This window comes from Oncorhynchus clarkii, chromosome 32 (assembly GCF_045791955.1).
Source record: "Oncorhynchus clarkii lewisi isolate Uvic-CL-2024 chromosome 32, UVic_Ocla_1.0, whole genome shotgun sequence".
In the NCBI taxonomy this organism is placed as follows: domain Eukaryota; kingdom Metazoa; phylum Chordata; class Actinopteri; order Salmoniformes; family Salmonidae; genus Oncorhynchus; species Oncorhynchus clarkii.
The window spans coordinates 32,048,962-32,075,433 of NC_092178.1; the positions used below are offsets into that span (position 1 = coordinate 32,048,962).

General features: G+C 44.1%; 1 protein-coding gene across 6 annotated transcripts in view; it reads left to right on the forward strand.

Annotated features, from left to right (window-relative positions):
• The window catches only part of LOC139391994 (collagen alpha-2(XI) chain-like), a 41,255-nt gene that overhangs the window by 8,616 nt on the left and 6,167 nt on the right, over positions 1-26,472 (forward strand). The window contains exons 2-52 of one of the 6 annotated variants that reach the window (XM_071139611.1): positions 1,588-1,749; positions 2,648-2,858; positions 3,422-3,584; positions 4,440-4,562; positions 8,103-9,641; positions 11,503-11,622; positions 13,223-13,426; positions 14,391-14,444; positions 14,712-14,753; positions 14,855-14,917; positions 15,242-15,316; positions 15,561-15,647; positions 15,872-15,928; positions 16,102-16,155; positions 16,396-16,449; positions 16,740-16,793; positions 17,099-17,152; positions 17,442-17,495; positions 17,757-17,801; positions 17,988-18,041; positions 18,765-18,809; positions 18,953-19,006; positions 19,232-19,276; positions 19,569-19,622; positions 20,030-20,074; positions 20,236-20,289; positions 20,392-20,436; positions 21,030-21,083; positions 21,324-21,431; positions 21,627-21,680; positions 21,796-21,849; positions 22,000-22,044; positions 22,267-22,320; positions 22,489-22,533; positions 22,647-22,700; positions 22,807-22,860; positions 23,097-23,150; positions 23,279-23,476; positions 23,606-23,659; positions 23,780-23,887; positions 24,001-24,108; positions 24,401-24,454; positions 24,616-24,669; positions 24,793-24,900; positions 25,014-25,067; positions 25,206-25,259; positions 25,497-25,550; positions 25,653-25,706; positions 25,839-25,946; positions 26,052-26,105; positions 26,337-26,390. In XM_071139611.1, the coding sequence (XP_070995712.1) occupies positions 1,588-1,749; positions 2,648-2,858; positions 3,422-3,584; positions 4,440-4,562; positions 8,103-9,641; positions 11,503-11,622; positions 13,223-13,426; positions 14,391-14,444; positions 14,712-14,753; positions 14,855-14,917; positions 15,242-15,316; positions 15,561-15,647; positions 15,872-15,928; positions 16,102-16,155; positions 16,396-16,449; positions 16,740-16,793; positions 17,099-17,152; positions 17,442-17,495; positions 17,757-17,801; positions 17,988-18,041; positions 18,765-18,809; positions 18,953-19,006; positions 19,232-19,276; positions 19,569-19,622; positions 20,030-20,074; positions 20,236-20,289; positions 20,392-20,436; positions 21,030-21,083; positions 21,324-21,431; positions 21,627-21,680; positions 21,796-21,849; positions 22,000-22,044; positions 22,267-22,320; positions 22,489-22,533; positions 22,647-22,700; positions 22,807-22,860; positions 23,097-23,150; positions 23,279-23,476; positions 23,606-23,659; positions 23,780-23,887; positions 24,001-24,108; positions 24,401-24,454; positions 24,616-24,669; positions 24,793-24,900; positions 25,014-25,067; positions 25,206-25,259; positions 25,497-25,550; positions 25,653-25,706; positions 25,839-25,946; positions 26,052-26,105; positions 26,337-26,390 (5,303 nt within the window). The remainder of the gene's footprint in view (positions 1-1,587; positions 1,750-2,647; positions 2,859-3,421; positions 3,585-4,439; positions 4,563-8,102; positions 9,642-11,502; positions 11,623-13,222; positions 13,427-14,390; positions 14,445-14,711; positions 14,754-14,854; positions 14,918-15,241; positions 15,317-15,560; positions 15,648-15,871; positions 15,929-16,101; positions 16,156-16,395; positions 16,450-16,739; positions 16,794-17,098; positions 17,153-17,441; positions 17,496-17,756; positions 17,802-17,987; positions 18,042-18,764; positions 18,810-18,952; positions 19,007-19,231; positions 19,277-19,568; positions 19,623-20,029; positions 20,075-20,235; positions 20,290-20,391; positions 20,437-21,029; positions 21,084-21,323; positions 21,432-21,626; positions 21,681-21,795; positions 21,850-21,999; positions 22,045-22,266; positions 22,321-22,488; positions 22,534-22,646; positions 22,701-22,806; positions 22,861-23,096; positions 23,151-23,278; positions 23,477-23,605; positions 23,660-23,779; positions 23,888-24,000; positions 24,109-24,400; positions 24,455-24,615; positions 24,670-24,792; positions 24,901-25,013; positions 25,068-25,205; positions 25,260-25,496; positions 25,551-25,652; positions 25,707-25,838; positions 25,947-26,051; positions 26,106-26,336; positions 26,391-26,472) is intronic. The other 5 variants (XM_071139612.1, XM_071139614.1, XM_071139613.1 and 2 more) reach the window with 5 other exon arrangements.

Sequence of the window (26,472 nt, forward strand, 5' to 3'; positions counted from 1 at the left end):
ACATTCCTATTCCAGGCTAGGATTGCTTTTCTCTTTCGTTTCAAAGTGCTATTCATTAAAGTGGCAGGAAATGGCTTATAGTAAATGTGGCTTACTGTTTTTTTTTTTAATGTAATGGCAACATTAAAGTCTGTGGTAATTCAGTCATTCCAATACTTCCTGCCTGTAAAATGCTTGACTGGCATCATAAGGATATTAGGACTAGTGTCACTGCAGGGTGTGCTACAAATGAAACGTTGCCGCCCACTAACGGTATAGAAAAAATGGACCTAGCGTCTCGAACACAGACAGGGCAGCCAAGACCAACTCTTGACTGCAATAATACAACCTTGAGAAAAGTCCCTCCACTGAAACATAGTGAAGAAAGATGGGAGTACTTTAACTTGTTTAGGCTGTACACACTGCTCTCTTGTTGGAGTGTCTAGGAACTTAGTCACATTCCTGAACCAACCAAGTGCCCCATTCCGGCTAAATTGGTAACTGGGTGGAGTCTAAACGATTTATCCTGCTAGGTAATAGAGCATGTTGGAAGTAATAAGTGCTTTGTTGAGTACATGAATTCAAGCATGCCTTCTTGCATCGCAAGACGTTGTTTGACTTATCTCAGAAACTCTGTTTCCTGGTTTGATTGAATAAGGCTGTAGATTTCCACATCTTATCCAACCAATTCTTACTTGGGCAGAATAGACAGGTTCAACGTGGCACATTGAGTGAGGGCCAGTTTCCCAGATTAAGCCTAGTCTTAGCTAAAGGGTATGCTAAATGGAGAATCTCTATTGAAAGTGCTTTTTAGTCCAGATGTAGGCTTAATGTAGACCTGGGAACCTGGCCCTGAGGAGTCAGACCATTGGTTTAGGCCTGGGAAACTGTCCCTGGGGAGTCAGCCCATTGGTTTAGGCCTGGGAAACTGGCCCTGAGGAGTCAGCCCATTGGTTTAGGCCTGGGAAACTGGCCCTGAGGAGCCAGCCCATTGGTTTAGGCCTGGGAAACTGGCCCTGAGGAGTCAGCCCATTGGTTCAGCCAAGCAAAGTATGGGTGACAGACAGTCATACCTGGTATGGAGGCAGGATGTGAGATTGGTGGTGATGTCTGCGGTCGGTTTATTCTGTTTGCACAGACTTCCATGACTCAGCACTATCCCATTTATGGTACTTGTTATATTTGCTTGACAGACACTGGTTGAATAGAGGAGCCTGTTCCTCAGGTTAGATAGATGGTGGACTAGACTTGGGGACCTTCTATTGCCGTAAAAATGTTTTGCATGTATTTTTCTTACAGAAATAATTATGTCTATGATACTTTGACCTCTGGATGAGTGTAGGTGTAGGATATAGGCCTAATATTGAATCTACAAATCTTACTGGAATGGTTGTTGTCTGTGGTGGTGGGTCTCAGACCACAACCTATAAAGAAACATATTATTATATGTAAGGTGATTCTAGTCAATTGGTTTCAATGTAAAAGCTATATCATGATAGAGTCCATTCATGAAGCTGTAACAAAGGATCACGACCATAACTCCATTCAGTTTTGTCTATTAACCCTTTCTCTCTCTCTCTCTCTCTCTCTTTCTCCGTCTCTTCTCAGATCCAGTGGATGTGTTGCGGATGCTGCAGCTGCCCTCTCTCCCCGAAGGGGTGCGGAAGGTTCCAGGCTTCTGCACCTCCCGCCGTGCCGGCTCCGCTGACCACGCCTACCGCATCACCAAGAAGGCCCAGATCTCTGCCCCCACCAATCAGCTCTTCTCAGGTACAGTACCTCTATATCCATGTCTAACTAGGGCCCTGTTCGGAAGAAAACGGATTCAAACAGGGAGGGACTACATGAACTTTCCTAATAAGAAATGTTCATTTTTGTTTTCCGTTGCAAAGCGCTTTAAAATGCCTTCCGTTGGGTGCCCTAATGAACACGACCCAGGCCTCAACTGGACTGAAGCCTCAACATACCTCATCTCTCAGGTTGACTTGGAAAGATGTGGTCGACATTACCTGTAAATGGGATGGATTGCTGAAATAATGGACACAGACTGGGGCATACAATTTATGCCACGTGCATTCTGTGAATTTATTTTTGTAATGTGTCATGATTGCTATTTTTGTCTCTTTTGGTGGTTCTTATCATTGTTGTTCGGTTTTAGGGTTTATTTCCATCCTACAATTACCATAAAGGAGGTTAGTTGGGCCATAACTTTGCAGCTTTAGTGCTAGATTGCTTTTGCGTTAGGCATATAATTATTTCGTGCAAGAGCATGTGAAATGTAAAGGCCTTTGAAAGAGCCTAAACAAATGAAGGGCCAACTAACTATCGTCTGAGACCCTGAAGCGCGCTAGGATTGTAAGTAGCACTTATGTGGTTGAAAGATATCCTGAAAAGTCAGAAGCTAATTTTCTTAGTCTGGGTTTCAGATTTTTTCGACACCCACCTCTTATGGCGGTTCACACTTCAATCCTTCAAACCCTCACCTTTAAGATCCAATAAAATGTGCATCTGTCTACACTTAGACACCCCTAACTCTAATTTGTCATCAGTCGTCTACCCCTCTCCTGTGTCTAATGTCCTTCTTCCCTCAATGCCTCGCTCTCCCCTCTTCTTTCTTTCCTCCATTCCTCTTTCTCCTCTTTTCCTCCCTTCATGCCCCCCCCTTCAGGTCGTTTCCCGGAGAACTTCTCCATCATGGCCCTGGTCAAGGCCCATGCGGGCCTCCAGGCCTTCCTGTTGTCCATCTACAGTGAGCAGGGTGTCCAGCAGCTGGGTGTGGAGCTGGGACGCTCCCCCGTCTTCCTGTACGAGGACCAGACCGGCAAGCCCGCCCCCGAGGACTACCCCCTCTTCAGTGGGGTCAACCTGGCCGACGGCAAGTCAGTAAAAACACGTCCCGCGGCTCTGTGTGTGTGTGTGTGTGTGTGTGTGTGTGTGTGTGTGTGTGTGTGTGTGTGTGTGTGCGCCTGTGTCAGTATTTGCATGTGTACTGGGTTTGTTTGATGGACTACGGTTTTCAGTGTTTGCATGCATGCTTGTTTTTGTTTTATGCAACTGCGTTACATCATATGAATATCTTGTTGATTAGTCAGATCTTGCAGGGTTGTCATGAGATTTGACACATTTAGCCTCAGTGTCCCAGAACAGTGGTTTTCAAACCTCTCCTCAAGGACCCTCAGAAGTTTCACAATGTTGTTGTAGCCCTGAACTAAGTCGCCGATCCAACTTATCAAGGGCTTGATAATTAGTTGACAAGTTGAATCTGGTGTGCTAGCTCTGGAATAGTTCAAGTACGTGGAACGGCTGGGGGTCCCATAAGTTTTTCACACACACACACACACACACACGTACAACTTACACTGTACATATTGGGGTTTCCATTAATTAAGCAACCCCCTCCAGCACATTACACAGTTGTGCTTTACCTCCTCCCTGCCTGTAGGTGGCACCGCATCGCTATCTCTGTGTCGAAGAAGAACGTCACCCTGCTCCTGGACTGTAAGAAGCGCATGACCAGGGCCCTGCCTCGCAGCAACAGCCCCGTGGTGGATACCAAGGGCATCACCGTGTTCGGAGCACGCCTGCTGGACGATGAGGTTTTCCAGGTCAGAGGTCACACAGTTAGTCACTAGTGCCATAGAGATATGAATGACACTAATGCCTTAGAGACATACATGACACTAGTGCCATATAGATATAAATGATACTAGTGCCATAGAGATATAAATGATACTAGTGCCATAGAGACATACATAACACTAGTGCCATAGAGACATACATGACACTAATGCCATAGAGATATAAATGATACTAGTGCCATAGAGATATACATGACACTAATGCCATAGAGACATACATGACACTAGTGCCATAGAGACATACATGACACTAGTGCCATAGAGACATACATGACACCAGGGCCATAGAGACATACATGACACCAGGGCCATAGAGACATACATGACACCAGGGCCATAGAGACATACATGACACTAGTACCATAGAGATATACCTGTCCCAATATTATTAGACTGCTATCTTTTCTCGTCTCCTCTCCTTCCTGAACAGAATAGGTAGAAAGACTGAAAATGGGTCTAACTTCTTTCTTTGACCGATCAAGTTTTTACAGGTTTGTGGTCTGAAAGGAAAAGGGGGCCAGGAATGTGGAGTCTCCCGGGACACGGTTACCATTACTGTCTGTTGTAATGGTAGCACTTTCATTAAGATCTGCTTCAGTAAATAGGCTACCATGTTATGGCATTACCAAGCTGAACCTCTCACAATGACTGCAATGTTCTTCGTTAACCTTCATGTTCTTCTTCTTCTTGTTTGTCCAGCAAAAACCTGATCAACCCTTCTCCCTTCAAAGGCAGCGGATCTGCTTTCAGCTCAGGAACTGATTCAAATGATATTACTTATCATTTCAATGAGGCTTTCTTTTGGTTTTCTAATTCCCACAGGGTGATATCCAACAGCTGCTGATCGCATCCAACCCTCAGGCTGCTTATGACTTCTGTGAACACTACAGCCCCGACTGTGACTCCCCTCTACCCAAGACCCAGTCCCAGGACCCCAACACATACGTGAGTTACACAGCAAAACACCACAGACACTGAACAGCCACCTGGAAGGGAATTAGGATTCACCAATGCGCCACCACAAGTCACAACAGTTTTCTATAGTACGTTTACCACTTGGAGCTCACGTCACTAGAGTCTCTCTTTGCAGTCCAGCTACTTCAAACATCACGGCCACAGCATAAAGCAACTCAGGACCACACATCCCAGTGCAACACAACACAGGATAGCATAGTGCAGTACAATACTGCTATCCCAAGCCCCAATATATAAACTGATATGAAGGGATGTCCACACAAACCCCTCTGCTCACTGAAGGCAGTGAGGCCTCATCCTCCCCAGCCATCGACAGCTCCAGGAAGTCATCAAAGTGCTGCTCTGTCCTCTCGCGTTATGAGTTTGTATCTACCCACTTTCCCCCTCACCTACGTGTGTTCTGAGGGAATTCAATAAAAGCAGAGCCCTTTCTCTACCACTACAAACAATACAACATTAAACAATGCCGTAGTACGTCAGTAATACAGGCAAACTTATGAGAAACTCATCAGAAGAATGACGTTTTTAATTTGTTTGTGTTTGTTGAAATCCTGGTGCAAGACTTATTTCAATATAGACACACAAGCATTGAATCACAGTCGATATGCACTCAACTTGAATAAAAGGCTGTTTTAGAACAAAATGGAAGACAGAAAGGTCGGGGAAAGAGGATGATACAAGTAGCCTGCTTCTCTACATTTAATTTCATGAGTATAAGGATAATTATCACGTTGGATTGCACCAATCACAGAAAACATGTGTTAGAAATGCTGCTGAAATGAGTGCTGTGGAATGAATATAAATCGGTGTGGTTTTATTCATTGCGTTTGTTTTCTCATTCATCAAGATCCTCCGTGTGTCTCCATTAATAGCTCTCCAGACATTAATCAACACATGGAGTCCTAATGAATCGAAAAACATTGCTTTTCTTTTCTTTTCCAACGCGCTCATCCCCACCATATTTCCCCCTTCACTTCTCCTTTCATGACTTCCTGTCCACCCTCTCTGCCTTTCTCTGCCTTTGAAACTCACTCTTCGCACCTCCTGTCCTTCATTCCACTGCCTCCATTCCTATGCCTGCACGACCCTCTTGGCCACACCCCCATCTCTCTCAGTACTTTGATGAGGAGTAAGATGACCATGAGTACCTCTATTATTATGGGGAAACAACAGCCCCCCCCCCCCCCCCCCCCCCCCCTCCTCTGTCCACCTCACCTCCCCCCGACCAAGGGGCCCCACTCAACAGGTAAAAAGGGGAGCAAGAGAATCAAAATAGAGGGAAAGGAGGGAGAGAGAGAGAGGCACAGGGAAAGAGGTGTGAAGACAAATAAGGTTCAGGCTCAGTACATGAAAAAAGAATGACATCATTTTTTCTTACTGTAAGACATCCCTTTTGTAAGTTAAATTTGCGTGTTACATTTTTTCAATATCATATTAATAAAGTTTAGGTCGCCATGCCTCTCTCCCTGTCACTCTGTTTCTCCCTACTCTCTTCTGTAATACGACCCTTCTCGTGGTGTCATTCACATGCCCACTCGTCCTCTGACATCACCTCTTTACACCTCACCTATCACATTGTATTAACATTGTGTTATTAATGTTGTATTAATGTCATTTACATGTTGTCATTGTCGTATATATGAGTATGTGTAGGTATGTTTACAATGTGGGGGCACTGGGGGACCAGGTACAGCACACACACCTCTCTCCCTTATTCTCTGGCCACACTGCCCCTCTCTCCCTTATTCTCTGGCCACACTGCCCCTCTCTCCCTTATTCTCTGGCCACACTGCCCCTTTCTCCCTTATTCTCTGGCCACACTGCCCCTCTGTCCCTTATTCTCTGGCCACACTGCCCCTCTCTCCCTTATTCTCTGTCCCACTCCCCCTCTCTCCCTTATTCTCTGGCCACACTGCCTCTCTCTCACTTATTCTCTGGCCACACTGCCCCTCTCTGCCTTATTCTCTGTCCCACTGCCCCTCTGTCCCTTATTCTCTGTCCCACTGCCCCTCTCTCCCTTATTCTCTGGCCACACTGGGCCGGACCAACTGTCAAGAGAAGGAAGGAAAATGAATGAATACAAAACAATGGACTTTATATATTTTGCTATCATTTTTTGCAATTGCTCATATGATTATTACCCTCAACTTGGAAATAACAACTTAATTAATGCAGTACATGTTTTGTATGAAGTAGGCATTAAAGGTAGACATACATCATATCACTGGGTCTCAGTTTGAGTCTCAGTTATGACAAAACAACGGAGCAATTGTACAAAATGACTAGCTGAGGATAAGGAAGGATTATTCAACTCAGACAGCAGTGGGTGAGAAAGGGCTGTCATGTATCAGATGTGTCTGTATTAACATCATTTGCATGTCTGATTCTTTCTGGGATTAACCACTGCATTTCTGCTTTTCATATGTATAAATGTTACTGCATGCTTCCACATATTTGACTTTTGTAATCGGTCTACCTGTCTTTTGGTCAATATAAGGTATCAATGTGTCTGTCCCCCTGTACATCCATGGTTATGCATTTCCCCTGGATCTGGCATAAATATGCCCCTGTCTGTCCATTTGTCTGTCAATCTCTCTGTGCCTCAGTTTAACTGTCTGTCTAAATACCTGTGTTTTTCAATGTCCCTTTTCTGTTGTCTATATATCATTATGTGTAATATACATGTTTCCCATTGCATATCCAATGAGCTATTCTCTACATATATGCACACACACTGTACATATTTTTGTATTTGCCTGAATTTGAATATATCGGTTCCCATCTGTGTATTTTCTTCACTTGTTAAAATATCAGATCACGCCCCAGTAAAACAAACTTTTGTTCGCCTGACACCCAATGCTGCTGCTTCTCTGTGGCTATGAGCTCACAGCTCTCTTGCAGTTGGACGGCTCAGTGCATCAGAGGCTACAGCTTTACCTGACCATTACATCCCCAGTGCCTCCGCAAGCCACAGGCTCCATTTGTCATTAGCACAGAGATGCTGCTTTTTTAATATGGAGAATGGCATTACTGGAGAGATCAGCATCCATTGCACTGTACAAGCTGAGTATTAGGCTACAAATTGTATTACATTGACTTCCAAAATATAATTCTACACTGTCCCCTGTTGTAATTTAAGTCTTGTCATTGGCACATAGCACCATTCCTACCTTGCTCCGATTAGTCAAGGTTTCAATTGGCTTTAAAATGCTCAGTTCCCATCTTTCCAGTGCTACATTGAAACAACTTTTCTTTATAGGAACGGTAAAGCACCTTTGCCCACATTCTGCTGTATCCAGTAATGCCAGAACAGTCTCAGTAAATCACCCAAGCCTAAGCCATCTTTAAATCACTGTCTCAAAACATCCACCTTTGTCTTTCTCTCTCCATCTATCCATCCCCTGTGCTTTCATCCCTTCCCACCCCCAATGTATCTCTCTACCTCTCCTCTCTCTCAACACCCACCCTCACAAACTACAACACAACACAACCGACACGCATGCACAACAGAAGGGTGCCAATGGCAATGCTGACAAACGCAAACCCGTGGTAGTTAAGGCTGACAAACCTATAGTCGTTAAGGCGGACAAACCTGTAGTCATTAAGGCAGACAAACCTATAGTCGTTAAGGCGGACAAACCTATCGTCGTTAAGGCGGCCAAACCTATCGTTGTTAAGGCAGAAAAACCTGTAGTCGTTAAGGCAGAAAAACCTGTAGTCGTTAAGGCTTCCAAACCTGTAGTAGTTAAGTCGGCAAAACCTGCCTCAACCAAACCTGCGAAGGCAGAGCATGCTAAGCTTGAGGCCACAGCCAAACCAGCTAAAGCTGTACCTGCTGCCACCAAGCCCAGCAAAGCCAAGCTTTACCCGGCCAAACCAGCCAAAGCCAAACCTACTGCAATTGAAGTCCTCCTGAACAAGATCAAACCCACTACAGTCACACCAGTGGCCAAGCCCACACCTGCTGCGAAAAAAGGCGAAAAAAAAGTAAATGGCAAACCTATAGTTGAGAAGAAAGTAAATGGTGAGGCCAAAATCAATGGCAATGCCAAACCTATAGTTGAGAAGAAAGTAAATGGTGAGGCCAAAATCAATGGCAATGCCAAACCTATAGTTGAGAAGAAAGTAAATGGTAATTCCAAGGTCAATGGCAATGGTAAAACCGCTGAGGATAAGAAAGTGAGTGGTAATGGCAATGGTAAAACCCCTGAGGATAAGAAAGTGAGTGGTAATGGCAATGGTAAAACCCCTGAGGATAAGAAAGTGAGTGGTAATGGCAATGGTAAAACCCCTGAGGATAAGAAAGTGAGTGGTAATGGCAATGGTAAAACCACTGAGGATAAGAAAGTGAGTGGTAATGGCAATGGTAAAACCCCTGAGGATAAGAAAGTGAGTGGTAATGGCAATGGTAAAACCCCTGAGGATAAGAAAGTGAGTGGTAATGGCAATGGTAAAACCCCTGAGGATAAGAAAGTGAGTGGTACTGGCAATGGTAAAACCACTGAGGATAAGAAAGTGAGTGGTAATGGCAATGGTAAAACCACTGAGGATAAGAAAGTGAGTGGTAATGGCAAAAGAGCCAGTGACAAAAAAGCTCATGGCAAAACCGAAGCAGCAAAACCTGAAACCACTAAAGCCCAGCCCAAAAAAGACGTCGCTAAAGTTAAAGTAGAAAAAACTGTGGTCAGCAAAGTGAAACCAGCAAAAGCAGAAACCAAAGTAGTGGTAGCAAAAACCGAAGTCAAAGTTAAAGTAGTAAAAACCGAGGTCACAAAGGTTAAGGAAGCGAAAACCGAGATCACTAAAGTCAAACCAAGAGAGTCAGTTGTCATCAAAGTTCCTCCCTTCCTCAAACCTGCACCGAAGAAAGAGCTGCCAAGCCCAGAACCTGCTTCCCCGAAGCCAGAGAGAACCAAGGTGGTGCTTGATGTAAATAACGTCAAATCGATGACCCAAAAAATGCCTCCCTTCGGCAAGACTGCATACAGTGGCACCATCGTCCCTGTGCCGGAAACACCGAAGAAGAAAACGGGCAACGGTTATCAACAGGTACAAACAAAGAGCCCATGGTGGCAGTCCAGAGCTGTATCTTCCAGCTATCCCTTCTGGGAACCAGGTCGTTCTCCATCCAGATTTTACTGCAAATGTCTGTTCAACAAGCAGGCTTGTAGTTCTACTTTAAACGGATGATAGTATTACTGCCTCGTTTTAGGCGTAAAGAGTTTACACTTTTTTAGACACACTTCTCAAATGATTTTGGTAAACCATTTTTATACAACGATACATACCTTCACTATGGGTATGTTACGTACATAGATTACAGTGATACAGAAAAGCTGTGACTCTTATTTGTTTCATACTCATATCTATATAAGAAGTAACTGTTTTATACTTGTCTGAATGATTCATATAATTTACAAATCTTGGATGTAACATCTATAAAGCTAAAACTGCACAGTTCAACGCTGCTGACGAATTTGCATTCATTGGGACTGCAATTCTTTTTTCGACTCAACCACTAACAGCTATGGAATTGAGTGTGAAAGACCTAGCTAGGTGGTGGACTGCCTGGTCCTCAGAAAGGAAGTTGGCTCATACCAACCTGGACCCTCTCCTCCGTTTACATATCATATGATCAATATGATGGTGAGAACCTATATGATATAGCGGTGTAACAGACTGTCGTATTGACGCATGGCTACCTGTACAGTCTCCTCTCCGTTTCCTGACAAACTCCCCTTCAAAGCTCCTGAAACTCAGAACCTGTTCTCAGCGTTCACACGGGGCCTGTTGTTGTCTTTTTTTTGTCATTGAGTGGCGCGCTAGTGAAAGGGATTGACCTGTGTGCATGCGTTTCTTACACAGACAAAGGGAGACATAAAACATATGTACCCACACAATCTGTAGACAATACAAATACAACTTTTCCCGTTTCTCTCTCTCTCTCCTCTTCTCTCCTCTCAAACGTGGGTTCTCTCGAAGACGTGTCCCCCCGTCTTGATCATATTGGAGTGAAATATGAGTGAAGCAATCTCACAGAAGCTAAGCACGCTAAACATGCTTAGGTATCAGTTCAACTCCACTCAGTGCACGTCGTAGACCTCTGGCTCAGTTACTATTAACATGCAAGTCGAATTGAGATGGGCGAGTATGTCAATGTAATGAAGCTCTGAGATGGTTAAAAAAAATAATTAATAATATATATATATATATATATATGTCAAAGCCATATGTATTACAGTTATCAGATAAGTGTGTACTGATTTGAAAAACGGGTAAGTATTTAGTTATTGTGAATATCTCTGCTCTGTGGTTATTTGGAACTTGTTCTGTGAGGCTGCTTTTTGTGGTTGAAACTTTTTCCCGTGTCTCTGGTTAAAGTCTTTCCCACTTCATAGAGGAGACCAAACAAAGTATGCATCCACTATTAATAACAGTGATAATCCATCTCACCAGGAGTGGTCAAGTTGAGGCCTTCTCCAACCTTCTGTGACATCAGCAGAAGAGCAGACTTGACCTAATGAACCTATTGTGGCTTTGTGGCTCTTTTTTTTCCAGACAACGTTTTTTCAGGAATTCAATAAATACATTTTAGCATGGACAGTTCCTAAATCTTGCGGATGGCAACATTTCTAGTCATCAAGATTTTTTGAACTGCTAAAATGTATTTCTAGCTCAAAGTGACATTTCTAAACTTTGAAAACATGTTTTGCCAGAGAACTCTTTGGCAAAACTATTTGATGTTTGCCCTTTTTACCTGACAAACATCCCCTGTAATGTGTCTCATCTTTTCTTCAAACACATCAGTCATAATACTGACCATCTTAAAACTAACCACCCTTTCTCATTCAAACCCGCCTACCTCCACCCTGGTCCCCCTCCCCCACCTCTTCTTGACCTGACCAATCAGGATGTAGAAACTGCAAATTCTGAGGCTGGCCACACCCCTACAGAGACGGATTATTATTACGAGGAGGCAGTCCTACAGCCAGAGAGTGAGGTGATTGGACCAGAAGGGACGACTGGCCAGGTAAACCGCACATAGCAAAACAGTGGGAGAAGACGCCATCGATATCACACTAGTTCAAAACACTCCCCAGCTAAAGTCAATACAACATGAATTATTAGATACTGTTATATACTTCCTAGTAATCTCTATGTGGAGGTGAGCCCAGCCATCCGGTAGTACAACAAAGTGGTCTAACAGGTTGTCACGCACCATAACACTCCTACCCATTTTGTTGCCACCAGAGGCATGAGACATGCCACACTTTTTCAAAGAGGAATACACCACATTCATTTTGGCATATCAAACATTTTCATGTGGCTCTCATTTTCCCTAACCCAAGATCATGTTTTGTTTGTTCTCATATCAATATTCTAATTTGATAACACATTTAGTCTTGATATAAGAACAACAGTCTTGAGAAAATGGGAGTCGCGTACGAATGTTTGATACAACACAGCGGAGGAATGGATATCATGCATTCTTCTTTGCCCGCATACAGAACTGCATTTTGTTGAGAGAATTATAGTGGCTATCCTCAGCCCGATCAGCCAGAATGTGTGACTCTTTCCTCACAGTTCTGTTGTATGTGTTCTCTTTATTTTATATGAATCGTTCATTTTTTTTTAAAATGATCTTCGAAGAAGATATGGTAAATCATTGGAAAAATGTTTCTGAGATTTGTTTTCTATTGAGAAATAAATTGGTTCCTTTTATTTCAATAGCCAGCATTCTATTCAGTCATTTGTATCTATGTGATCAATGCTGGACCTGTTACATAATGTTTTACATAACCAGCAGTGGTAAGTTGAATAGGGAAAAGTAACATAGTAATAGCTTTGCATAATAGCAGCTGCTTTTGTTTTCACAAAGTGGGGGGGCTTCACCTCATTCTTGTGTGTGTGTGTGTGTGTGTGTCAGTGAGTCTTGTACACTAAAATATTAGTATATTGCTACCCAACTTTTAATCTCCATTGTGTAGAATGGCCTCTTAAAATATGTAAAACTGCCTAGGTAAAGAATTATGAAATTTCCCTCACACACTTAATTTTGATAATGTTAGTATATTGCTAGCCCACAATTATTCTGCTTCCTTTTCAGTTAACTCAACCATTAGACACAAACACACAAGCTGGTGATAAACCCTAGAAGCTTTGGTGGAAACATGCCATTATTATAAGTTTAAGAATAAACACAAATATGCCTACATTTGTAAGAGATGATGGCTTCAAAGGGCCAGAAGGACCTTAATGAAAATTGTGGCGATATTAATGGAGCATGAATGGACCTTAAGCTTTCCATGCTTTGGTGAGGAAATTCCCGGAAGAACTGGCTGTTCCTTTGATGTCCACCAGGTGTCACTATGCTCTATGTCCCTCTGTCAGTGTCTGTATTTTGTAAAAGGTAAGACTTACCACACTCTCTGCCGTCTCCTTTTCTCCCGGTATCTCTCTGCTTCTTCATCTATCATTTACTGTCACTTTACTTTTCGTCAATGTCTTGGATTTCTTTTCTATGATCTTTTTCCTCTTCCTGTCTTCCTCTCCCTTCTCTCTTTCTCTATCTCTCTCTTTGCTCTTTTTCTCTCTGTTGGCACCTCCATTCCGTCATCGCTCTGCCCCAGGTGGAGGAGACATTGGTGGCAGAGGAGGTAGATTTGGCCAAGGCAGGGGGTGAGGTCGAGGCCTTTACTGAGGAGTATGTGACTGGAGACCTGGGCATGAAGGAATACGACTATTCCTACAAGGACTACAACGAGCCTCTGCCCGAAGGAGAGACTGACGGCTACATGGGCCCCGCCCTGTCCGCTGTGACAGACGAGGGAGGCGTAAGTCACTGCGCTTCCACCAAATCTTTCTTTCAATCCTAGCAGGAGCTGAAATAGGATTTGTGTATACTCGGTGTATACTCTAGTTAGTATGCATACACAAAGAGGTACTAAAGGCGCAGCAAATGATCTGGCTCGGATCTCATTTGTTTTTAATGCCTGTCTATGTGTATGTCTCCATTTGGACTTGCTATTAAGCTTGAGGTTATAGGTCGCCCCGAGGGAAGGATGCCCTGAAGACTTTTTAGTGAGGAGAGTTGATAAAAGTTGGCGCCCAACGAGGGTCTGGACTTATTTACATTATTTGTTTATACACTTAGACACTGTGGTCTCTTTAGAGTACTCTTAAGATTACATAGTATTTCGGACATAAAACAGGTGAACTTTATTGCTTCTACAACCTTGTAAATAGCAATATTTTTGGCGACCATTTTATGATTCAAACCCACTCTGCTCATTTGCCTTTTGGTAGTAAAGACCACAGTATATACAGTATTCTGTCTGTACTGAATGTATCTCTCATTAATACTATGTTGTGTATGTGATATTATCAACCCAGAACACATCCTTTGCAGGTATGTTTTCTGTAACTTGGTGATGAGCCATTGATTTGTCCAGTTTGATAAGGAGCTACAAAATGTCCTATGAAACGATGCCTGTTGAGAAATGGTTAACCTCTAAAATAGTTCCCTTGCTTTTACAAACAAACGCTACAACACCGCATTTCTCCAAGTTCGTGCCATGGAACAATTTTGAGCTACCTTTGGGTGACGTGGGAATCAACTGTTATTTGTGTATTTGCTTTTATGACTATTTCCGACCTCTATGATTATTTCTACCTCGACCTGTTGGCTGCACGTCACGCCGGCAGGTTTGACCAAAGCTCTTGGTGGAGTGTGTGTCGGGTCTGTAGGCATATGCATTGACTGTGCTGTATTGTGGGTTACATGTGTGTTTTCCTCAGGCCTCAGTGAGCGCCGTAAAAGGAGAGAAGGGAGAGCCCGCTGTCCTTGAGCCTGTGAGTTGCCATTTACGTTGTCGTTTCGTTGTTATAGCTACTCCTGTGCACTGTGACCTCCTCATCTACAGGGGGCACCACAACATTCAGTAGTCAACGTACGTTTCACAAGAAACAGTTTAGCTGTCCCGAACACCGAGTTACCACAAGGCCAGAGGATTCCCCGATTTTCCTGTGGATGGAATTGATATGGAAATAAGTAGCAATGTCTGACCGTTGAAATACCACCACTGTCTCTCAGTCCCCCATGTTTTACATTCTTCACAGGGTATGTTGATTGAGGGACCTCCGGGACCAGAGGGACCAGCAGTAAGTGCATTTCACCCACCTCTTTCCACTGAAATGCGTCTCATAGAATAGAAGACCTTTATTTACTGTACTTATCCCAAACTTTTCTTCTTCTCCCTTAGGGTCTCCCCGGACCTAATGGCCCATCTGGCCCTCCTGGCTCTGTTGGTGATCCTGGCGAGAGGGTGAGTTTTTATTTAACCTTTATTTAACTAGGCAAGTCAGTTAAGAACACATTCTTATTTACAATGACGGCCTACCCCGGCCAAACCCGGACGACACTGTGCCGCCCTATGGGACTCCCAATCACGGTATTCTATTGTCATACAGCCTGGATTTCGAACCATGAGATGCAGTGCCTTAGACCGCTGCTCCACTCGGGAGTCCTACTTTACCTACTATCTAATGTATATCTGTGTTTCTGAACAAGTTACACTTGATGTATTGTTTGTCTATGGCTTTAGTTGTCTTGTTGTGGTGGTTGACTGTGCTGGTATCTCCTCCTGTAGGGAATCCCTGGAAAGTCTGGTATCCCCGGTGCCGATGGCGTCCCTGGCCCCCCCGGAACGTCTGTCATGCTGCCCGTGAGTGAACGACTGATGCCCGTCTGGCAATCATCCCTACGGCCCTCTTACGTTCTTTCTTTCCCCTTTCGTTTCCATACATTTTCTCTCTCTCTCTCTCTGTTGTCTTTGAACAGTCTTAATCTTTACCCTGCTCTTCATCAGTTTGTTTCTTTCTCCGACTCAGACTCCAGTACTGAGTCGTAAGGTTGAAGATGACAAACTGCCTTAATTGGGAATAATTGTATGTTTTCTCTCTCTGTAGTTCCGTTTTGGAAGCAGTGGAGGAGACAAGGGTCCCATGGTCTCAGCACAGGAAGCCCAGGCTCAGGCCATTCTGTCTCAGGCCAGGGTGAGGGATGAGAGTTCAACACTGTCCGTCACACTGGTTTATCACACAGCTTTAGCACGCACTACAAAAACACCCCGAATGATTTAACGAACACAAGACAACATGCAGGTTGAATGCAATCTCTTTCGGGTCAGTGTTCTTAAGCGCAGTTCTCATGTGTTCAAAATGGTCTGAGTAATGGCTAAGGGCTGACGGGGCCTCTTGTTGTTTCTCCTTTCTCTTAGCTGGCTCTGAAGGGACCACCCGGACCAATGGGCTACACTGGACGCACAGGACCTCTGGTGTGTACCCTCCCTTTTCCTCCAATCACAGTCTGTCGCTGTATCATAAGAATATTGACCGTGTGTAGATGGTCCCCAGATCATCACGGGGATAAAGTAAACAGAGTGACTGGGCTATTTGATTGACGTCTGTGTGTTCCTCCGCAATAATGGTTGTTTCTGTTCTATGTCAGGGTACCCCTGGAAGTTCTGGTCTGAAGGGTGAGAGTGGGGATCCTGGGCCTCAGGTAAAGAGATATTCATCCCAGAACCACGTCTGTGGATATTTCTTCCCCCTATATTTGACTCAGACCACAGATTGGCTTTATACAGGTACCTTTACACCACTGTAGTGCTGGTCAGTTGCGAAGAGACGGTTGTTTTCCCTCAACTGTAATATAGTAGTAGAGACTATTTCTCTTTATGTGTTTATTATCGATACTCAATTCAGACAGGCATTCATCACAGACATCTATTCTTTTTTTCAGGGCCCCAGAGGACCACAGGGTTTGAGCGGTCCTCTCGGCAAATCAGGAAGAAGAGTAAGTGAGCGTAATCTGATCTCCATTACTGTATTTATGAATCCGCCCGAAATGGCACGCTATTCCCTATAGGCCCCTGTCAAAAGTAGTGCACTAAATAGGGAATAAGGTGCCATTTCGGACGCGCTCTGCCCACATTCCAGTGTTGATACTAGCATGCTAGTTGTATGCATGCCCAATACATTGCTTCACACTAAATGGTATGCTATGTCTACAGCCATGCAGATTAGAATAAACGCGAATGCTGTGACAATAGATGTGATTGTGTGGTTCCCTCTATCTCCCCTCAGGGTCGTGCTGGAGCTGATGGCGCCAGAGGCATGCCAGGAGAGGGCGGGCCTAAGGTAAGCTCTCAGCTGCTTGTTTTGTCGTAAACATCATCTGTTCTTCCCGATTCTGTTCTACGACCTCACGTAAGTTCTCTGAAACGGTCTGTATGGCCTCGACTTTGCATGCGTGTTGCTTTTGAATCGTTGTTCAGGTCACATGAATCGTTTTCCATTCTCAGTGCGGATTTCATTTGATGCTCTGGCTTACTGCTGCGCCTTGAACACGCCGCGGTACTGTGTTGTCGATGGATTCATCCAACAGCCGCACACATTCTTTCCGTTTTCTCCACCCCCTGACTCGACGTGTCTGTCTCCCGCAGGGGGACCGTGGTTTCGACGGACTGCCTGGATTGCCCGGAGACAAAGGACACCGGGTGAGTTCACGGTTGAAGGTCAACCCAGCACACCACCGTAGACACATGGTAGAGGCCTCGACAAAGAGAGTTTGAGTATCACATGAAATTAAATCGTGTTGCAGCAAGGGACCGGGAAAACCAAGCCACTCCATCTGGAAGTATTGTGACTGAACATGACTCGTGGTTATTGCCCAGGAAGGAAGATTACCTACGACGGAAACAGAGGAAAAACAGAGTGGAATCGAAGTGTGATAAAGCATGCTGTCGTTTTAATTGTTCTTCCTCCCTCTCTATTCCACCATTTTAGGGTGATACTGGAGGATTGGGACCCCTAGGAGGTCCTGGAGAGGACGGAGAGAGGGTAAGTAGTTTGGCGAAACATCAGACATTAACCTATCAGTCCCATGTCTCCATAGAGATCTATACAACTATGAGTCTATCAGCCCAGAACTACAGTAGAGTGGTCACTGAGCCTAGAACCACACACACACTGCATCTACATTTCTACATTTCTCACCGTGGTCTTTTAACATGACCCCATTGATCCTTCAAACTCCTTCCTCCTTCCTCACATCCTGTCTCTATCATTCACCTTTTGTGTGTGTGTGTGTGTTGTTTCCAGGGAGACGACGGAGACATCGGACCGAGAGGACTTCCAGGTGAACCCGTGAGTGTATTTCTGACGCTACCGTTGACATCGGTTCCGTCTCACTACCATCACCCTTCACATTTTTGGGATAATAGTGTGTGTATTGTGTTGTTTATAGCGACTACCTGTTTTAGCTGGCTCGTTATTGACCCGTTCCTGGCTTTTTCTCTCTGTGTTCGTTTGTTGTTTCGCTCTTGTTTTTAGGGACCTCGTGGTTTGCTCGGGCCTAAAGGTCCGAACGGAATCCCCGGCCCTCCTGTAAGTACACACATTGGTGCACCACACTTGAATGTCAGTTTTACTCAAAATATACTTGGCTGTGAAGCTACACTGCAAAAAGTGAATATAAGCAAGCCTAAATATCTTATATTGAGGGATAATTAACTTCAAATGTGTGCTTTTTTCCTTGCTTTTTTATTGTACCAAGCTAAATTATATAATGTCATTGGCAGATCATTTCACTTATTTTAACCTAAAAAGGCTTAATGCAAGTAATTATTATATCTTATTTCAAGATATTTTACCTTAAAGCGTCATATTAGGATAAAACATCTTGGAAAAAATATATTGAAATATGTTAAATGACTTAAACCTTTTTTAGGTTAAAAAATATGCCAAATGATCTGCCAATGACGGTGCACCCTAACACAACACCATGACCAAGCAAACACTGTACTGGGATAGTTTCACTACATCCCAGAATGACAACTTTTCCCTCCTACTACCCCTGAAAGTACTAAGCACCCCTAAAGTAGGCAACTATATGACCAGGAACCACATCAACAGTGTCAGCAGACCACATCAACCTCATGTCACCAGCTAAAAAGCCCCTAAAGTACAGGATCATGTTCTTATCACTAGTACATCTAGATAGTCATTTTGTAGAAGGCCACTTAAGGTCATGTGTGTCGTTTACCCTGCACCAGCTTTGATAACTAGCAGTCTTTTCTATTTTATGTTATTTTCTTTTTCCTCTTTCAGGGCGTGCGTGGAAACGACGGTCCCCACGGTCCTAAAGGAAACCTGGTCAGTGAATGTTTTTCTGTCCTTTTTGTCCTCTGTGGAGTTGAACATATTGATGTATTCCCATTGAGAGCAAACCATCCTTAAAGTCTCAAACCATCTCTTCTTCCTTCCTCCTCTTCTCTCTTCTCTTTTTTCTCTCTCAGGGTCCCCAAGGAGAGCCAGGGCCCCCAGGGCAGCAGGGTACCTCAGGAACACAGGTGAGAAACGTCACAGAGCAGGAGACACATTATTGGGGACAGATTTTAGCCAATGTAAACACTTGCAAATGACTGGATATCACATTCAAATTTTCGCCTCCTTACAATGTGGGATGATCCAATGAAAAATAAGCAACCTCTAATAACACAACTGTAATCTGTGGTAATAATGTCCCAAGAGATGTATCTCTGACCAGATCTGACCGTATGACATGATTGTTTCAGGGAATGCCAGGGCCACAGGGAGCCCACGGCCCCCCGGGAGATAAGGTAAGAGAACAAAGTGATCCATGACTGTTGTGTGTGTAATTACTATGTAATGAACCTTCATAAAGATATTGACCGTCCCGACGGGCTCCAGTAAAGTCTCCAGAACTTGTCACAACTAGTGAAGCGTCACATTCAGAATATTCAGCCAGGAATGATTGACAAGGAGACAAAGTATTGCGTACTTTGTAACTTAGGTCCTAGTGTATTTAGACTGAGTGATGATAACATTGTTACCAGTATTTTCATCAGTAGTCAAGTAAACTCATGACTTTCTTCTCATCTCCTCCCCCAGGGCCCCACAGGAAAACCTGGTCTGCCAGGAATGCCCGGAGCCGACGGCCCCCCTGTAAGTCACGTACTCACTGACCTATATTGGACTCATCTCTACTGTATGTTATAATAGAGCAATGGAAACATTATTGGTAATCTGCAGAGATTTTTTAACATGAGATGACGGCAGGGTAGCCTAGTGGTTAGGTTGCACGTTCAAATCTCCGAGCTGACAAGGTACAAATCTGTCGTTCTGTTCCTAGGCCGTCATTGAAAATGAGAATTTGTTCTTAACTGACTTGCCTAGTTAAATAAAGGTAAAATAAATAATGCATTGGGCAGAATTCCACTGGTCAAAAAGGTTAAGTACTTTATTGCATTTTCATGGAACAAAGTGGTAAGAACAAGTAATCAGCACATCTTGAATTGAAGTTGCCCTTGATAATGCCTCTCTTGACCTCTGATACTCTCTTCACCTCACAGGGTCACCCAGGAAAGGAGGGACCTGTTGGCACCAAAGGAAACCAGGTGAGATCCTCTAATCGTCTCTCTCCTGCACAGTATTCATGAAATATAGTCAACCTCCGCGCCAAAATCTTAACCAAGATGCCTGCCTATATATTGTGTCTTATACGTTGTGTCTTGTGTGAGGTAGTGCATCATTAACCCTCTCTCCTATCTTCATACAGGGTCCCAACGGTCCTCAGGGAACTATTGGCTATCCTGGCCCTCGTGGCATTAAGGTGAGATGAGTTTTTTTTTGCTAAAGTCGTCATTAATTGTCACTAATTTGTGACGATAATGCCTGATTAATGACTGACCTCCTAATCGTGTTGTAATTGCAGGGAACTCAAGGTATCCGTGGACTGAAGGGTCACAAAGGAGAGAAGGTAGGTGACCTCATCCAATGTATCAGGGATTGACGAATAGTATATGTGACAATAAAACATCTGATCTTTTAGATAAAAAAATAAGTAGCCTCTCACTTTGAGAACTGATTCTGGTATCAGCAATGTCGTGGGCATAGTAACGCCTCTGAAACATTTACGTTAGTGTTTGGGTTAGATTGATTCGACATACGTTTAGAAATGTTGTGAAGTTATTTCTCTCAGCCCACTAACATGTATTTTGTGAATGACACAGCCATTGTTATGCAGTTTCAGAGACCAGCCACTGGTATCTGTACTTTTAGGTTAGGATCACTAGAGGGCGCACTGTGACACACTTTCAGACACAAAAGCCACACAGGTGTCAAGTTCATTGTCTCTCTCTCTGACCTAAACGTGAGAAGATGTACATTCTGTTTTTCTTACACTTGAAATATTATTCCCCCAACGTTTTCATAATTCTTTATGTTGTAAGAGTTCTTAGGAAGACTTTATTTGGATTTGTGCATTTTAGGGACAACATCCCAAACACTTGATTGACCATACGTATAAGGCCTTCAGCTTTCAATATTAACCACAATTGCCTTTTTTTTTAGGGAGAAGATGGCTTCCCTGGAATTAAAGGAGACTTTGGTGTCAAGGGGGAGAGAGTAAGATACATGTTGTTTATTAAATAATTCCTCCAAATAATTATATTCAAGTATTATGTATTGTTTTACAATGTCGTGTTACATGTTTGAAGTTATTTGCCTTGTTTCTTGCCTTGTTATTTGCATACCATTTTTTTTATTTATTTAAGGTTTATGTATTGATTCACATTTGATTTAATGTATGGTTATGTGGTTTATGTATCAGTGTTGATTGATTCCCCTGTGTGTTCCTGCTAACAGGGAGAGGGTGGAGTGCCCGGCCCCAGAGGAGAGGACGGTCCGGAGGGGCCAAAGGGTCGTGTTGGGCCCCCTGGCGAGCTCGGGCCCATCGGTCTGGTTGGAGAGAAGGTGAGAGTAGGGTTCATATTCTGTATAACAGAAGTTTGTTTATCTTGATTAAAATGACACTATATTTGAAAGTATCTCATAACACACTTACCTGGTTGGCCAACTTTTACATGATGGTGGTTCCGTCTATGTTGTTGTTTATGGTCATTTTGATAGGTTCGTCAGAGGGTCATTAATGACAGTATCTGATTGCAGGGTAAACTTGGTGTTCCTGGACTTCCTGGCTATCCTGGAAGACTTGGACCTAAGGTAACGACAACCCCGATTTCCTTCGAATTGTTTGCAGGTAACAATTGAAATGTTATCTTAATAAAAGGACTGACAATACGGATGCTAGATTAACAAATGCTTGATGTGTTTTCAGGGCTCCCTCGGTTTCCCAGGATTCCCTGGAACCAACGGCGAGAAGGGAACAAGGGTAAGGGAATTAAAACTCAAATGAAAACTCAAATTGTCGCAGTATGTTCTATGAGTGATGTAACCCAGGTACAAAGTCAATAGCACTGAAGTTGATTCTGGTGGCTGATGTTGCCTGTGTGTCTGTCTGACTGAGTCTGTGTTTCTTCAGGGTCTGATTGGAAAGTCTGGACCTAGAGGACAAAGAGGACCAACGGTACAGTTCAACTCCACTAAATTCCACGTATTTATATTACTGTTGATTGTCAAAGTCTCTCTTTATAGTTTATGCATCACTGTTTAAACCAGGGCTGATATTGTAATGGGAACAAACAACAGTTTGGTTAGTTTACTGAGATGAACCAACTTGAAGTGGATCAGAAACACTCAACCAAATGCCCATACCATTCCTAATCGATTCTCCATATCTCTCCAACAGGGCCCCAGGGGTCAGAGAGGGCCAAGAGGGTCTACTGGGAAATCAGGAGCCAAGGTAAGACAATGTATAGAATATCAACAATACATTTACGGAGGTTAATGCTCAACAGCACTGTCAGTTCACCTACTGGCCACCACAGGGAAGACACGTCATAATAAAGTTGGAATATTGGTTAGCTGCATGTGATGGTGTTAATTCTGGGCTTCTATTTCTTTTTACTAGGGTACATCAGGAAGTGACGGCCCATCTGGTCCACCAGGAGAGAGGGTAGGTTGTTGGAGTTATCATGTATTTGTTTACTATATACACTTTGCCGTGCCACTATAACATACATGTTGTTGAGAGACTTATACCTGTCCTTCTCCCATTGTATCTTTCAGGGACTGCCCGGACCTCAAGGAGCAAACGGTTTCCCGGGGCCAAAGGGACCTCCCGTAAGGCCACAATATCTACTATATATAGCAATCATTTAAGAATGATTAGTGTAGTTTGAAACTGTAAGTGCCTTCTTTCCCTCAACTCTTTCTGTTTCCTACCCAGGGACCACCAGGAAAGGATGGACTGCCCGGACACCCTGGACAGAGAGGAGAAGTTGTAAGTCTGTTTTCGTGTCCGGAACATGTGGCGTACACGCTATCAGAAATAAATGTATCTTACAAACAGTGCCATGTCTTCCTTTTTTTGTTTTTTGTAGTTGATCTCAAATTATACTGTTCATGCTCTACTGTTACTTCCTCACACGATACACACATGATTGCCTGAGCTGATTGCATTAGGGGTTACACAAGGCTATATTCAAGGCCCAATTCATTTAATTTTCTATTCCACAGGGATTCCAAGGAAAGACTGGGCCACCCGGGCCTCCAGGTGTTGTTGGCCCTCAGGTAAGATTAATGCAACTTTCTTTTATTTACATTGTCCAGTGTCCAATCCATTTTTTATGGATCATATCCACCATTCACATTCCATCTTCATTACTCATTTCCCTCCTTCCTCCTCTTGATTGTCCCAGGGTTCCTCAGGGGAGACTGGCCCTCTGGGCGAGCGCGGTCACCCCGGGCCTCCAGGACCACCAGGCGAGCAGGGACTCTCCGGACCATCTGGCAAGGAGGGAACGAAGGGAGACCCTGGTCCCCCAGGCGGCCCCGGGAAAGACGGGCCCTCAGGACTGAGAGGCTTCCCTGGAGAGAGAGGAATGCCTGGCACCCCGGTGAGCAGGCTAACCAACACTCTACCTGCATCTAAAATAGCACACTATTCTCTATATCACAGGGCGAGATGTCATACTGAATATAGATTGCACATGCAGTGTTTTAAGTTGTTCCTGTCTGGTCTTTAGGGAGGTGGCGGACTGAAAGGAAGTGAAGGCCCAGCAGGACCTCCCGGAACAGCTGTACGTCTGGCAATAATTACATCTGAAATGAATAATTGTGAAAAGAGAATGTGATGCACAGTATTTGTTGACGTCCACATCACCTTGGCTGTAATCATGTCTGTAACCATACCTGTGCAGGGATCCCCAGGTGAGAGAGGACAGGCAGGCAGCGGAGGTCCCATCGGACCCCCAGGAAGACCCGGCCCCCAGGGGCCTCCAGGACCATCAGGAGAGAAGGGAGTGCCTGTGAGTACTTTTACAACACATATCCAATATAAAGAGCTGTCAGATTGAGTCATTGTTCTTCTCTATTCTCTATGTCTCATACATGTTCTCTCTCCCACCCCGTTCCCTCTCAGGGTGAGAAAGGTCCGATTGGCCCGGCTGGGCGTGACGGTGTCCAGGGCCCAGTGGGTCTGCCAGGTGCAGCCGGATCCATCGGAGTTCCAGGAGAGGACGGAGACAAGGCTAGTAACAATCATCTGTCTCTATCACATATCCAAACTACTGTATTACCACTTGAAACTATATCAAACTGCTAATTTCAAACCACTTGAAACTATATCATAATGCTAATTTCAAACCACTTGAAACTATATCATAATGCTAATTTCAAACCACTTGAAACTATATCATAATGCTAATTTCAAACCACTTGAGAAACTATATCAAAATGCTCATTTCAAACCACTTGAAACTTGATCAAAATGCTCATTTCAAACCTCTCGTAACAAAGGCCTTGGTGGTTGTGTATTACAGGGTGAGGTTGGAGAGCACGGCCAGAAGGGAGCAAAGGGCGGCAAAGGAGAGCATGTGAGAGACATTACCGCCATTATTTTTCTGTCCGTGTCAAATCCACAGATCTTGTTATGTTCCTTACACCTATTGTGTCTGAACAATATACTATAAATAGGATTTTCTCTGCTGAAGTACAGTGATACATTTGGCTACAATCAAACATTGTGTGTCAACAGGGTCCTCCCGGTCCACCAGGGCCAATGGGTCCACTCGGTCAACCCGGCGCTGCTGTAAGTAGAAACACTTAACTCCATCAACGTACAGTGTATCATCAATATTGCATCAGACACATAGGAATTCATAGCATGGTGCCCCTCAGAAATGTCCCCTTCACTAATATCTCCATTGTTCAGGGAGCTGATGGAGAACTAGGAGCCAGAGGTCAGCAGGGGCCATTTGGAGCCAAGGGAGATGAAGGATCAAGAGGATTCCCAGGGGCCCCAGGTCCTATTGGACTGCAGGTATGATGACTGATTTCTGGTATGACTATATATGATATTAGCCTCAGTACAATAAACGTGTGATTGTGACGCGATAGGTCAATGGCATCTCTAACTGTGAATGTATCTTGCAGGGATTGCCAGGCCCATCAGGAGAGAAGGGAGAGACTGGAGATGTCGGACCAATGGTGAGAGTCGACGACAAATTGGAGCAACCCAACAGATGATTGGATCTCATGAAGCCAATCATAATAGTTCAGGAAAGAGGTATTGTTCGCATGAAACACACTAGGATATTGCTAAACTCATCCTATCTGTCTCTTTAGGGTCCACCTGGCCCCCCAGGACCCCGTGGCCCTGCTGGTCCCAGCGGTGCTGACGTGAGTACTAATCTTCTCTCAAAACGTTCCAGAACTCTTTCCTCACTATAGAATAATCATATCAAATGATTTCATTGTGATGGAGTTTTTATGCTACTGGTGATATTATGAAGCCATCCCACATAAATACCTACTGTAGTTTTCCTGTTGATTTGAAGACAGATATGTTATTATGGGTATGACTCTTGTTGTTTTTATATCGTTGACGCTATGATGTGTATCTGTTTGTTTATTCAGGGTCCTCAAGGTCCTCCTGGTGGTCTGGGTAACCCTGGAAACCTGGGAGATAAGGTATACATGACTTCACAATAACTTGATTTACACGTGCTGTTGTAGTAGCTATGATATGTGTGTACATGTATGTTCTGAGAACTGAACACGTTGTGTTGACAGGGAGAGCCTGGTGAAGCTGGACCACCTGGAATCGGAGGAGAGCCAGGAAAGAAGGTGAGAGGTTGATCCTTACTCTGTCTCTTTGCTTCTTCTCATGGGCCTCAAGGTATTGTCCCATACACACATATATGTTTCTGTGCATAGATGTTTTGTACTGTGAGTGACAGTGTTGTTGTCCAATGGCAGGGCCCACGTGGAGAGCACGGTGACAAGGGAGAGGCGGGACAACCTGGTGCTTCTGGCCCTGCGGGTGGAAGAGGAGGCCCTGGAGACGACGGACCTAAAGGAAACCCTGTATGTCAAACACTGCACTCTATAGGAAAACACTGTCACAAAAAAATCACACTTGGTCTGTAAAGTTTGTAAGTCAAACGTAATGCCATTGTGTCTCTCTCCTAGGGCCCTGTTGGTTTCCCTGGCGACCCCGGTCCCCCTGGTGAACTCGGTCCCAGAGTGAGTATCTAAACACTCTTCACACACATTTCATTAGATCTGTTTTGTTGTGGTTAAACAGATATTCCAATGCGGGTGTTCATACCATTTCAGACCTAGTGAGTGCAAGATGTGTCTCTGCTGGTGTATCTGTGAATCTTTTTCCATGATTAAAACCCCCAAAAAGTATCTACTTTTGACACCATCTTAGCAATTACCATCATTGATAATGACTCTGTTTCTCTTCTTTAGGGTCAAGATGGAGCAAAGGGAGAGAGGGGAGAGGACGGCGAACAAGGACAAGCTGTAAGTTGCCTGGTACCCTAACTTACTATAGGTACTACATGGGATCTTCAGGACTGTCCTTGTAGCCTTCATTAAGCACTTT